The sequence below is a fragment of the Ciona intestinalis genome, chromosome 10, assembly GCF_000224145.3.
Source record: "Ciona intestinalis chromosome 10, KH, whole genome shotgun sequence".
In the NCBI taxonomy this organism is placed as follows: Eukaryota; Metazoa; Chordata; class Ascidiacea; order Phlebobranchia; family Cionidae; genus Ciona; species Ciona intestinalis.
The window spans coordinates 1,802,533-1,816,740 of record NC_020175.2 but is presented as its reverse complement, the minus strand read 5'-3'; the positions used below and the strand labels follow the sequence as shown (position 1 = coordinate 1,816,740).

The window sequence follows — 14,208 nt, the reverse complement described above, 5'->3', positions numbered from 1 at the left end:
TTACCATATACAAACGTGGTAAAACAAAATTAGTGTGATATAGGGTCACAGCATTTTAAAAGTAACTAAATAAAATGCAAGCAAACATTCCAGGAACAATTTGTAATAAACACTCTAATCTTATATATGGTTCAACAATTCATCTAAAAGGCACCATTTATAGCGGCGTTACGTTTTTATTAACTATTCAGGTGAGTAACAACAACATATTCTAAAACGGAAGTAGTTTTCTCCACTACTGCGGTACATGAATTATATCACGGCGGGTGCTTCCACCTCGTGCTTCATACGCGATGGTCACATTATGTAATTTATTGCTTATTCATTTATTGCTACACCAATATACGCAATGGTGACAGAGGCAAATCTCGAACCCGAAAGCTCTGGTCCAACTATACTGTTCCATGGCACAGGACATATAACTTTTTTTTGCGTTTAAATATTTGCAATGTTTATGACGTTTGCTTAAAGTTATTTCTCTGTTTAAAGAAAACGTTTATGCATAAATTATTACAATGAATAATGTACATCTTGTTGGAAATACTAATTGGGAAATTGTTAAATCTTTGGTCATTTTTTTAAACTGTTCAACCAAACAAACTTATAGCACTTTATGCGAAAACTAACGTAGGTGAAGACATTCTACCTATACCTTTGATGAATCAGCACAAACGTTATATGGACTGAAAAAAAAAAGATTTTTATTTATATAATAAGAAAAAAACCTTTCCAAACATCGAGAAATGACAACAAGGAAAAATTTGACATTGAGTTGAAACCAACATATTTATACCTACTATTCGCAACCACCAATGTTTATGCCGTATATAGCAACCAACCACCTTTTATTTCCTTACTTTTGTGGGCTTTCATATACGAATTTTATTTGTGTTAATTTAAACTTAATGAGATTTCTGTTAACAAACCCCAAAATATATTGTTTACATTATTCTATAACTTAAAAACGGTAACTAAAAAAGTTAGCGACTACATGCCAAATTACAGATAGTCAGATATTATTTTGTGCATTGTTTAAGTTTAATAACGATTGTTTTATAGTTATTCGTTTATATTTGTTTTATAGTTACCGCAAATAAAGGACCTACAAAGAAGAGCCTCGAAAGCGCGTAACTGCTTTAAGCAATCTAAAAGAGGCACCAACGAACCATCACGTGCCGAAACAGAGTTAAAACCGGGTTCAAAGCTCGTCGCTGCTACCATGACACCCATTATACGACTCTCGTTTTCCGGCCACGTGAGGATAAACAGGTTATGTTTATTCATTTAAAACAAAACTTTTTTAGTGATTTATTAATTACTTAAGTAGAATATTTCCGCTGAATGTCTCCATATCCTTTTACAATTGATACGATTCTGGCACCATAACAGCAAAATGTTCATCAACATACGAATGCTTAATATTCTAGAGTGGCTATGTGAACTACCACGAGTGTGAGGAGTGGTAAACTAGAAAAGTAAAACTAAATAGAAAGTTTGAATAAATGTCCAAGAATGTACTACCACAGTATACTGAAGTAATAGTACGCTAACGAGACCACGTGACCACTTTTCACGCATGAACCGACAGTTACACCTCGCCCGACAGTTCAGTCAGACAAGGCAAAATTAAGTGCAAGGCAGAGTCCGTATTTAAGCGTTTTTATAGGTTTATATACGGAAAAGGATCACGAAAATTGTTGTATAGTGTACAGTGACACATTTTTATTAGTTTAGCGAATTTGAAGGATTGTTTGCGTAAAGAAATTACATTTGTAGCCGGATTAGAAATATTCATCATAGAGTAGCATAAATACAATGGTATCTGCTTAAACGAACGTTTTCTGGACGACCTATTTGCTGATTCACTGACCACAGGCAGCACCAGATATAAGGACTTCACAAGTAAAATTCTTAGTACAGTAGGGTAGGGAAAGATAGGACAACCTGTTTGTTCTATTTTCTCGTCCTATTTGGTTGTAAACAAAGAACGTTCAAAGAATTATAAAACCGTATCCTCACGACTCCCATAGACCGTTGTTAACTGTTTAAAACACGATCAGGACATTTGGATATTATTTGCTAAATGTGTCTCGTCTTCCCCTACTCTGGTATGTTATTATTATAAAATGCATTACAAGTAATCTGTTAGTGTATAATGTAAGCACCTCATAAGGAAATCGAGGAGTTATAGCGGATTGGGGTAAAATGGGATAGTTAAGAATTGTAAACCATTCAGTTATTTTGAATCATATCCGTGACGTCACACTTTTCGTGTGGCTGTTTTACATTAAGCGAAAAATACCCATTATACCCTTCAAAAATACCAATTTTTATACAATTATATAATGTTTGCAACATGTTAAAAACTATAGAAATAAGGCGAGAAAAAAGTGTCTAAACTTGATTTTTGAAGCCTAAAGTATTATTTCGTGGTATTTACGTGTATATTACATTTAATAAATTCACTTATTAATCAAAATTAACAATGATTTTAAACTGTCCCGTCTAATCCTGTGTTTTTTGAGTTTGTAAAATTTCACCTGTTGCGCGAATCGATAAATAACTGCTCGTATGTTTTATTAATTTTTTTGAGTTGTTGTTAATTGATAAAGGACGGATAGTATTAATTCGTGTTATCACCCCAAAACCGTAAGGTATTTTAAATTTGTAAATATTGAGCAATATGTGCTAAGTGTCCCATCCACTATATTATAAAAGCCGCTCAAACAAACAGTATATTAAGTAAGACATCCGTTTTTTTTAATAACTGCCATTGCACCGTCATGCGAGAATACGTAATATAATTCATTTTTTGAATGAATGAAATTTATTTCGTCTCTTCGGTCACGATAACGAAGAGCAAGAGATTTGACAAAAGCCAAAAGATGGGTAGTAACTTCTACATGTGATATGTTCTTTTTAACTAGAGGTAAGTAAATACAATTGACAACCCAATTTTAAATCAACTAAATACATTGCTTACATCGTAATTTATGACCGACAGAATCAAAAAGCGAAAGCTCAACGCCTATAGAGAACTATCTCATAACAATAGACTTGAACTGAAGATTACCACTCGCCACAATCATTTCCGTAAACCTGACTTATGTATACGTAACAAAGCATTGCATTGTATTTTGTGTAACAAATCTGTTTGCTGGTTTTATTTAACAAAGGCACAAAAGATGACAAACTATTCATTTTACACCCGGTAGTCTTCAGATAGAAACAGCAAAAGCTTCACATACATACGTGTAATGTATGGCACATTCTTATATTTTATTGGAATCTATTTACAAAAGGCTCAACAGCCAACATCAAGGTCATTCAGATGCTGACGGCACCAAATATTTTCAATCGATTAAGCATATCAGCATGTTTATTGAAAAGCAGATTATGAGCTCAGGCTGTGGATACACGTTACATGTTTTAGCAACTTTAATGGCGCATTTAAAACGAGGCATCCAGATGTACAGACTTAAAAATTGTTTGGTTTGCATTTCAGAACTGAAATAGAAATAAAATATTTTAAAACACTTTTCTAAATTGCACACACATAACCAAAACAAATTTATGTTTCATCTAGCAAGAGCCGTTGATGATAATACAATGATACTACATGCATTTGTCAAAGTTGATATCTATCCAATAGTCTACTATTAACACCCAGATAAATCGAAGAAACTAGGTTGAGCAATTTTTGATCAGTCCAAATAACTGGCTCCCAAAACTAAGCCAGTGTTGATGAATGGTGTGGCACAGATCAAAGAAGCCATGGGATATCAAGGGAATTATGCAGGAAGGCTAAGCTTCTTTCCTTGCAACACTGTGGATATGAATATAAGTGAATAAAATTTGTTGCAACAGGGTAATTAGTAGCTGTAAACTACAAGGTTTGTATCAACAGTGATAAGTTGAATATAATAATATAAACTATTGCTTGCAGGCATATTTGTGGTAAAGCTCATACTCATACAGCAAATGTACTTTGCATACTAAATATTTTGATATCTTCTTAAATTACCCTTATCAGCGTAATTTTTTTGGTTTATATTAAAGGTGCATACGAACAAAAAACAAAATGTGTGTATTTTTTAGAATTGCTCAAATTTGACCGAAAGGTACCATTAGATTAAAGTTTTTGAAAAAAAATGTTTCAAACCGCAAATTCAACCCCTTGAGAAAATAAATTGGCTGTGGTACAAGCGTACAACAACGCATGGGATTTACATGAGAAATAGTTTCATTCAATTTAGACTGCTTCTAGTTTCCAAACTACTGAAGAATATAATTTTTTTTTTCGGATTTGGGATAATGGATGCTTCTTACATTATATGCTGGCCCTGCCCCTTTTCTCTCATTGGTTATTAATTATTATGTATATATATAATAATATAAAACAATTTAACTAAAATTTCTCCTATAATAAACAATACAAATACAACACTTCCTATGCATTGTTGCACACCTAATTTGTCTTACTCCAGCGTTTTTTTAATGAGATTGTTTAAGAAGCTTATACAATTTTTTTGATGACAGTTTTAGATCCCATTTAAGCATTACTACCCATATACAACTTTTTATTTTCGTTGGTACCCCATTAACAAAGTTTAATGCTGAATGGCTACAATATAAAGTATGAACCATAAAAAAGACTAAACATTACAAGATTATCCCACCTTTGGTAATATAAAGGTAAAAGAAATCGCAGTATAAGATTGTTTGTACACATCCCGCGACAATAGCAATCAAATCGAAAAAATTTTCAAAGTAATATCTCCAGATCCAGTTGATGAGATACAAAGCTCTGTACATGCCTGTGAGTAAATAAATAAACTTAAATCAAATCTGAAAAAATATATTTCATAATATTCATATCAAACATTGCATTGGCATATATTTATATTTACTGGTGTTGTTTATACAATATAACATGACAGGGTACACTGGTGAAAATTTTGAATCTAGTTACTATACATTTGTATTTTGTACCCATGATTTCATATTTAATATTACTACATTACTTGTATATTTTAATATATTGAGAACATATGCCATATTGTTTAAAAAGAAATCCGGTTGCAAATTACAAGCACATATCATACCGAGAGCAAACAGGTAGTGTGTGGTAATAGTTTCAGCTTCACCAGTTTTGCTGATCATAAACAACTGTGGCAAGATGGCAACACTTTCTAAATAAATGCTAAATGTCCAAAGGATCTATAACAAATAAATTTCGGTTGGTAACAAATTAGGATTATGAATAAAAAAAACTATTTTATTTTTATCAACTAGGGTATCTTACTATTTATATAATTACACCAATACATTCTGTTTTTAGCCTTGTAATATTCGTTCGTAAAACTAAGGCACAAGCAATAATACAAATATAAAGCATAAACAGCAATGTATGGGTATGGGTTGTTTGGTTGATTTCAATTATTACGAAAAGTACAAAGAGTGAAATAAAACTATGTGATCTTATGTCAATTTGATTTCAATTATTACGAAAGGTACAAAGTGTGAAATAAAACTATGTGATCTTAGGTCAATTTACTTGACATAGTTTAAGGTTTGTTGTGAAAATCAAAGATTAAATATTTAAATAGCAGGGAAGTAAAACTAATACACAATTACTGAACAACTTCTTTAAAATCTGCAACAAACTGTGTTTGACAATTATCCTAAAGTTAACAAAGAAGTAAACGTAACCAAGGTCTTCAAGGTAGCGCTGAAATTACCAGGCAATTAACAGTAAACATATAATGCCTCTGGTCATTTCGACGTCTGTTAAATTAGAAAATTTATACCCTGGGGCAATAACATAAAAAGTTCAGCATACAACTTTACCTCTAAAGGAGAAAACTCATGATTCACCAAAAAGGCGAGTCCGCCAACAGGAACAACAAGGAATTCAGCACGAAATGTGTCATGGTTTCCATCATAGGTGGCTTTGAACTTCATGTATATCAAATATACAGTTGCATAAGCACATCCAAGATATATCATCTAAAATAAATGTTTTTTAAGCTCTTTTAAACTTTTTCACTCAAAACAGAAAACTATTCAATCATAAGCAGTAAAAATAAATATATATATACACATACAATATATGTATAATATATATATATATATATATATATGTGTGAAAATTAACCTCACCTTCATCACTGTGTTGTATGGGGAGATAAAGTTGGTAAAAAGATCAAGGTATCTTGTGGTGAAAACCAATGCAAACAATATTTGACTTTTTCCAGAGATACCTGTTCAACAAATCATTTTAACAATGACGGTAGGTATAATAGTTTGAGTTAGTTGTATATCAATTACAACTAACTTAAATATTATAAAAAACTGACTCAATATGCAGCAATGCATATATAGTGTCCAAACACTTTCATGCTAAATATTTTAAACAATTGGATTTTTTGGTAAGTATGACTTTTTTTATAAACTTTGTTATTCACAATCTAATATTAAAGTATAATCCTATGCAATAGTAAAACTTTATAATATAGAATATATATTTCAAATGAAGCGCAAAGCTATGTATTAAATTGTCAAAAAACATTAGTACCTGCACATGAGCGTGTTTTCCATATTTTAAGTAGAAGAACAATTATAGCGGCAAGATGAGACAGGTCTCCAGCAAGTCGGAAAATATTCATTCTTATCTGAACAGGTATTTGCGATCAGAAACAAATTCTTATGGTATTTGAAACCTATTATCAGTACCTGTATATTATCAATCACTAAAGCATGAAATGTGCGTTAATACCAAATTTATTTAAATTGCAAAAAGTATTTACCGTCGATTACCGATACGTGGCACGTATATACCGCCAATACACATAAGAAATCTTTATTAACGAAATCGAATAAAAAGTATGATCCTCGTCAGTACAATCATTAAATTTATTCCCAACCAACACTCGCGGTCCTCGTCAACGCACTGACCATATAGTAAGCCTTTCTGGGTCTTAAACCGGTGAATTTGCAAACAACAAAACCGCGTCAGAAATCTCGCACTTGTATCTGACGTGGCGCTGTCCCTGGTTCAAAGGTCACGATAAGCAGTGTTGCCAGAATTTATTTAGATCCAAATTGGACATAGTGCTCCGACAAAATCTGTCCAATGTATGGTTCAAAAATCAAAAAGATTAAAACCATTTGGTTTTCCAAAGTTTAATAATACGTCTTCTCTATTTTAGAGTTTTGCAATAATTTGAAGTGTGTTTTTTGAGAAGCGGTTAAATGGGTACGCAAGTTTAACTAAAAATTCACAAATACACAATATCATAGTTTTGGGAATTTGCAAGGACATAATATCAGACCAATATGTTTAAAAATAAAGCAGAGTATACTAAACATTTTTTAGTATATTTATCATAGGATTGTTAGAATACTCTATAAAGTCTAGTATAATCATATCTGTTCAAAATATACGTTAAGAGATTCAGAGGTAATGGATTGAAAGCTGGTCGTTGCTACCATTGTGGGCGTATCTGTCCTTGGGTAAGACACTTAACGAAAATTGCTCCAACCAAGTGGTCACTGATGGGTTGTCTAAATTATCAGCCACACATAAAAAATCTACAAAAAAATTATCACCCACAAACCAACATACTTGGCAGCTCGTATGTGTATTATAACGATTGTCATTTTCCAGCCACGCGAGAATAAAGTAAGTTACATTAATTTATTCAAGTATTTATGTTATCTAATTTTTTTTTAACAAAACTTCAATGTCAACAACATTTTTAAAACAGTGTATTTGATACAAAACCCACAATTAGAAACACAAATTTAATATCAAATCAACATATAACACCATTTATCATATTTCTGTTATCCAATATCCAGGCATGGCGAGAAAACTCGGTTTCCTAATACCCCCAGATACCTGGACAACTATTTTATCTTAAGTTATATTACAACAACTGGATATATAAAAGAAAGAGTGTATTGGTCACTGGTAGTTTTAAACTGCAATGCTTTTGTCGTCAATGCCACTTCGCTACTTTTCATCAACACTATTTCAATGTATTTCATTCATTCATAATACTTGGATATCATGTGCTAAGGGTGTCCCGTCTTTCCCCATCATATATTACGATGGGGAAAGATGGGACACTCAAGCACATAATGCCAAATATTTCCAAAATCAAAATAAATGACAGTTTTTGGGTAATACCACGAATTAGTACTATTATTCCTTTATTAATTGACAACAGTTTAATAAAATATAATAAAACACACGAGGAGTTATTTAGCGATCCGCACAACAAATGAATTTTTACAAATTCGAAAACACACAGGATAAGATGGGACAGTTTAAAATCATTGTTAATTTTGATTATTAAGTGTATTTATAAATAGGATTAGAAAAATACGCAAACAACACGAAATAATACTGTACACTTTAAAAATTAAGTCTAAACATTCTTTTTCTTGCCCTACTGCTATAGTTTTAACATGTTAGCTAGCCTATACATTATATTATTGCATAACAATTGGTATTGTTTGAACGACAATGGGTAATGTTCGAACTTCAATGGATAAATATTGTATCCCACAAATGTATATGAGCTTGTAATAAGAAAAAATTGATTATAACTATTGATAAAGTTTTTATTTTTGCTACAAACTGCCTGGGTATTACTACTCTGTTTTTGGCACAAGCCACTCATAAATTATCACCAAGTGCAAAAGACCAAATTTCGAATATATTTTCAAAATGTTATCTTTTTATTATATCAGTACCTTATAGTTAAACAACCCCTGATGTATAAATTACTAAATTGAAAGCAAATCTTTTAAAGTTTGGCAATGAAAACATACAAAACTACAATGTGGGGAAGATGGGACCCTAAATCGAAATATATTTACATTACCAGTATTCTGCAACTTGTAGTTAACCTACAGAATTTAACAGGCTGTGCTAGTTTCTTTGCCATGTAAACTTCATATATATAACGTTAAACTGATATTTTTTGTTGTTTTTATCTCAAATTAAAGTCATATTGACCCCTGCCTATTTTCTTCATGCTTGTATCTCAGTGTTTTTTTACAAAACTAAAACTAGTTTTATGAGACAGAATTAAACTGTACGGCATATTCAAGGTTGTTTTATGAAGCTATGAAACTAGTTTAATCGTTCGCACCTGCAAACTAAAAAAATTCATCGGCTTTACTATGATTTAGCGAGCATTAAAAAATAGCACCTTACTATTTCGCATTTTTTACCTGTTCAAAGTATACTGTTTCTATTTTACATATTTTTTAATATTTAAAAACAGTAATCAGCTTTGACGGGCGTTTTATAATAATACTGTCGTGAATCGTGATAATACGGTCGAATGATTCTGTAACCTTACTTACCTGATTATCATTAAATGGGGGTCCGTAAAAAGAAAATTAAAAAAAGTCTTGTCTGGCAAAGTGTCCCATCTTCCCCCACCTACTATATCTTGTCTAATTTGGTAGTAAACAAAGAACATTCAAAGAATTATAAAACTATTTCCTCATGACTCCCATAGACCGCTGTACATTGTTTTAAACACGATCATAATACTTGGATATCATGTGCTAAAGGTGTCCTGTCTTAGACATAGACAGTCTGTCTATTATTTATATATTCTTTTGTAAATACTCCAATCCATGTATTGAAGTGACTGTGATGATACATAAAAGAAGCAACCAAACAAAATGCAGAGAAAGTAAAATATTTCCTGGGTTTTGTTCGGTAAAGCAATGAGTTTAGAAAAATTTAATCATAAAAATAAATAAATAAGTATTATATATATCAACACAAAAATTATTAAAATTCATGTTAAACAATGAATGCATAGCAGATTAGCAGAGGACATTATGTAACTTTGCTTATGGGTGATTGTTTATTATGAGCAACCACTGGGTTGGATCAATTTTTCGGTAATTGCCCTGCGTAAGGACACATACTGCACCCACCTGCCCATAAAAGTAACAGGCTGGCAGCAAATGGCCTCGACCAGTATTTTACAGATTAGAAAAAATCTTATACAACTTTATACCTTGGTGTTAAGAATACATTTTGCAGTGTTTTTTAGCCTTTGATTTTTAAACAACCAGGGTTTAAATAAAGAAATGTTTTCTAAAGTCATGTTTTACTGTTCACTCAATCCAATGTGGTGATGCAGGTATCCATGTATTATTTCCTATTTTCCTATATAAGCTGTAAATTTGAATGTGGTTTTTAGATACTCATAAAATAAAACTCTGTTCGAAACTTTTGAAAGCACAACTAAGCTAGACAAAAGATGTCAAAAAAAGCAGATTCAAATACTCAGAAAGTGTACCAAAATATAAATACACATCAAGAAAATGTGGATCACATTTAAACAACTATATCTTTAAATACATTTTGTTATTTAGCAATGATGATAAGTGTGCGTGTGTTGTCTGCACATTTAAGTTTGAGCGATTTACTGTTCTGTTGATGACAAACAGGTAGTTAATGAATTTTGACAGGAAATTAAATATTCTCTCAACAGAGAATCAACACTTTCGCAACTCCTTTGAACGTTTCGTTTTATAGAATTCCAGAAATCATCTTCCACTTCTCGATTAGCTCCTCTGGTCACATGTACACGAGTTGGCAAATTGGATTCTAAGCTTATTTTACAACCTTTTTCTTTCTTTAAATAAGCAATTTCTTCTATAATGGGCATGTTTATAATGTATTTACAAAATGGACTAAAGTTAAACAGTCCCTTTTGCTCAATTTTTCTAAGGACCGAATAAGCATCCTGCTTCCATTTTGGCCAGTCATGCTGACTGAAAACAAGTGCGTGTCCAAGAATAATATCATTGTCAACAAATTCAAACTTTGTTTTTAAATTGCTCAAAAATATTTGAACCCAGAATGATATAAGATTTTCAAAGGTGAGTTTTTCCAATCTCAGTTTTCGTTGAACTGGTTTGGTAGGGTTAATTAACTCAAATGAAGGATTTACATTTTTTGTGGGGTGTAGCAAGTTTGTAACAAAACCAATTTTTCTTGTCTTGGAACTAAGTGGAAACAAAGGTAGACTTTTAAAGATGTAACTACAAGATTCATTTAGTTGACCAAGTGCGAAGCATGTTGATACTAAATGAGTAAATAAACGTTGAATGGTAGAGTTTGACATGATATCTGTCTTTTGTTGCAAAGTCATAAGACGAGTCATAACGGCCTTATAATTTCCTTCATATGTTTGTAGTTCAATAAGAAATAGTTGTAGCCAAAACCATTTTTCACATTTCCATCTTCGTGCCAAATGATGAAAGTCTTTTTCAAATGTTTCATTAGAATGTAAAATTACCCATGCATCTTTTGCAACATGAAACGTTTCCCTTAGCTCCTGACTTTGTTTTACAGATGATTCTGCACTTGCAGACATGTCTGGATCCAGACATTCAATCAAAATGTATGGTGAACATTCCTCACTGTCTGTGCGGATCTGTGATTCCAGCAGTTGCATGTGTTTGGATGATGACTCCATGAGCAGAATAATAGTTGTGTAAAAAATTTGTTTTCGATTTATAGTATCTTCTATGTCTGTTCTACTTCTTCGAAATAAATCTTTTATAAAAGAAGATCGATCAACAAGCAAAGTCCCTTTGTTAGGATCTGCTGCCCAATTACAATACCCAGCCATGGCAGATCGCAATTCTTCCAATTCACTCCAGGATACATTGCGGTCACACTCAGTTGAATTAGTAAAATACACAGCATAAAATTCGGTTGACTTCTGCAGCCATTTGTAGAAATGTCGATGAGAAACACCTACATCCCCATTGCGACAAATTACGGGTAAGACTTCCCGGACAAGCAATTTACGACAGTGATTGACAGGCGTTAATTCTATGTCTCTCTTTTCTGTTTCAACAAGCTTTTCTGCAAGTAATATTCCATATTTTGAGGTTGTTTCTGGAAATTTTTTCATAAGCAGTACAATTAGTCTGCAATATTGTGTGATGTTAACTCGTCGCTCCGCACTGCTGATTATCATTCTTTGCTGTGTCAAAGAAGGCAGCTTTTCAAATATTTCTGCTCTAATATTATTAGTTGATGTTTCCACAGAGTGAATCAGTAGTTCAATTTCTTCCCACAGTTTGGTCTCTGATACAAAATCACGAAATATTTCATTGAGAACTTTTGCACATTCTTCTAGATTTCTATTGCTTAACTCAAGTTCATATTCTTGCATCTGAACGTCAAAGTTTAAAGGAAACATACATTTCGCAGTCAACAACCAGCTACGTGCTTGATAAATATCCAATTGATTATGTTTCTTGGATTCTCTTAAAAACCAAGCTTCTTCAGCAATGGAATTCATTTCAGTTATTCTTATTGTTAACGAATTTATACGACACTAAAATCCTGCCAGAATTCTGCTAACTTACGCTAACAGAAAAATAACGTCAAAACCGCAGTGTTGCCGTTAAAATTAATATAAAACCTAGAGCAGGGTATAAATATGAGCTTATCTTTATATTTTAAAAAGAAGTCTGGTCATTTAGTTGATAAATATAACGAATTCTTGTAAAGTAAAAAAGGTGATTCAATTACAAAAGTAAATCTCCTTACTATAGCAACAACTTTTTTAAAATCAAGTCAACATTATTATCGAAAACCGCGAATTTTAACCCAAAAAGTGCTCATGTTCAAATCGTCCTGCTAGGAAATCTGGAAATTTTAAATGCAAAGGGACAACGAATTCTAGTAGAGTGAATGTATTTCTTTGATAAAAAAAGGCGCCCCCATCGTAACATTTTTTTAAAATCGAGTCACCATTATTACCGAAAACCGCGAAATTTAACCAAAAAAGTGGTCATGATCAAACCGCTCTGCTAGGAAATCTGGAACTTTTAAATGCAGAAGGGACAACGAATCTAGTAGAGTGAATGTATTTCTTTGATAAAAAAAGGTCGCGCCCCTATCGTAACATTTTTTTAAAATCGAGTCACCATTATTACCGAAAACCGCGAAATTTTACCCAAAAAAGTGGTCATGATCAAACCGCTCTGCTAGGAAACCTGTAACTTTTAAATGCAGAAAGACAACGGATCTTGGTAAAGTGAGTGTATCTCTTTGATTTAAAAAAATAAAATCGCACCCCTATCGTAACGATTTTTTTAAAATCGAGTTAACATTATTACCGAAAACCGCAAATTTTACCCCAAAAAGTGCTCATATTCAAATCGTCCTGCTAGGAAATCTGTAACTTTAATGTGTATACATTCACTCTACTCTTCCGGTATTTTCTACCCTGCGTTTTTATTGTTATTAGTTTCGGCAACACTGTTTTTGTAAAAAATTAATTTTTGTCAAAATGACGGTTTAGTGCTTCAGCAGAATCCTGCCAGGATTTTAGTGGTATTTGTTTCGTTCAGATCTGAGAAGGTAGATAACAAAATGGCGACGCGAAAACAAGCGGGAAAATTAGAGTAGATGTGCGGTAGATACAGTAAAGAAGCGGTAATTAAAGGAGAGTCAACAAAAAAGAGGCATGACCGGGTCGAAAAAGTGGCATTACCGGTTAAGAAATGGCATGACCTGGGGTAAAAAATGGCATGACCGGGAAGAAAAAGTGGCATGACCGGGGGAAAAAAGTGGCAGGACCGGGGAAAAATGTGGCAAGACCGAACGGTCACAAAAAAGTTTAGACCCTTATTGAGTTTCTTTGCCATGTAAACTTCATATATATAACGTTAAACTGATATTTTTTGTTGTTTTAATCTCAAATTAAAGTCATATTGACCCCTGCCTATTTTCTTCATGCTTATATCTCAGTGTTTTTTTTACAAAACTTAAACTTGTTTTATGAGACAAAATCAAACTGTACGAAAAATTCAAGGTTGTTTTATGAAGCTATGAAACTAGTTTAATCGTTCGCACGCGCAAACTAAAAAAATCCATTGGCTTTACTATGATTTAGCGAGCATTAAAAAACAGCACCTTACTATTTCGCTTTTTTTACCTGTTCAAAGTATACTATTTCTATTTTACATATTTTTTTAATATTTAAAAAGAGAAATCAGCTTTGACGGGCGTTTTATAAAGTCGTGATAATACTGTCGAATAATTCTGTAACCTTATTTTCCTGAATATCATTAAATAAGGGTCCGTAAAAAGAAAATTAAAAAAAGTCTCACAAGGTGTCCAATCTTCCCCCACCCTACTAT

General features: G+C 32.4%; 2 protein-coding genes and 1 long non-coding RNA gene across 7 annotated transcripts; 1 reads left to right on the top strand and 2 right to left on the bottom strand.

Moving 5' to 3' along the window:
- The first annotated feature begins 2,509 nt into the window (after positions 1–2,509).
- On the top strand, positions 2,510–3,607 carry LOC113474630. Its single transcript, XR_003396319.1, has 2 exons — positions 2,510–2,929; positions 3,005–3,607. It is a non-coding gene; the product is annotated as an uncharacterized LOC113474630 (long non-coding RNA).
- On the bottom strand, positions 3,144–10,265 carry erd2 (KDEL receptor). 5 transcript variants are annotated; one of them, XM_026836212.1, is made up of 7 exons: positions 10,053–10,265; positions 6,578–6,674; positions 6,163–6,263; positions 5,851–6,009; positions 5,106–5,220; positions 4,680–4,817; positions 3,362–3,826 (listed from the first exon to the last, which is right to left on the bottom strand). In XM_026836212.1, the coding sequence occupies exons 1-7, from the start codon at positions 10,140–10,142 to the stop codon at positions 3,792–3,794; spliced, it is 735 nt and encodes a 244-aa protein (XP_026692013.1). In that variant the 5' UTR covers positions 10,143–10,265; the 3' UTR covers positions 3,362–3,791.
- Positions 10,215–12,460, bottom strand: LOC100182327 (integrator complex subunit 10-like). Its single transcript, XM_026836428.1, has one exon. It carries the CDS (start codon positions 12,357–12,359, stop codon positions 10,464–10,466), a length of 1,896 nt encoding a protein of 631 aa, XP_026692229.1. The 5' UTR covers positions 12,360–12,460; the 3' UTR covers positions 10,215–10,463.
- Between the last annotated feature and the right edge of the window lie 1,748 nt (positions 12,461–14,208).

Coding starts and splice junctions, on each gene's coding strand:
- LOC100182327 (XM_026836428.1), bottom strand. CDS start 12,359: ATGAATTCCATTGCTGAAGAAGCTTGGTTTTTAAGAGAATCCAAGAAA.
- erd2 (XM_026836212.1), bottom strand. CDS start 10,142: ATGACTTTAGAAAACATTTCTTTATTTAAACCCTGGTTGTTTAAAAAT. Junction 6,675..10,052: donor AATGTATTCTTAACACCAAG/GTATAAAGTTGT, acceptor ATACCTGTTCAG/ATAAGAATGAATATTTTCCG. Junction 4,818..5,105: donor ACACTACCTGTTTGCTCTCG/GTATGATATGTG, acceptor ATTTACTCACAG/GCATGTACAGAGCTTTGTAT.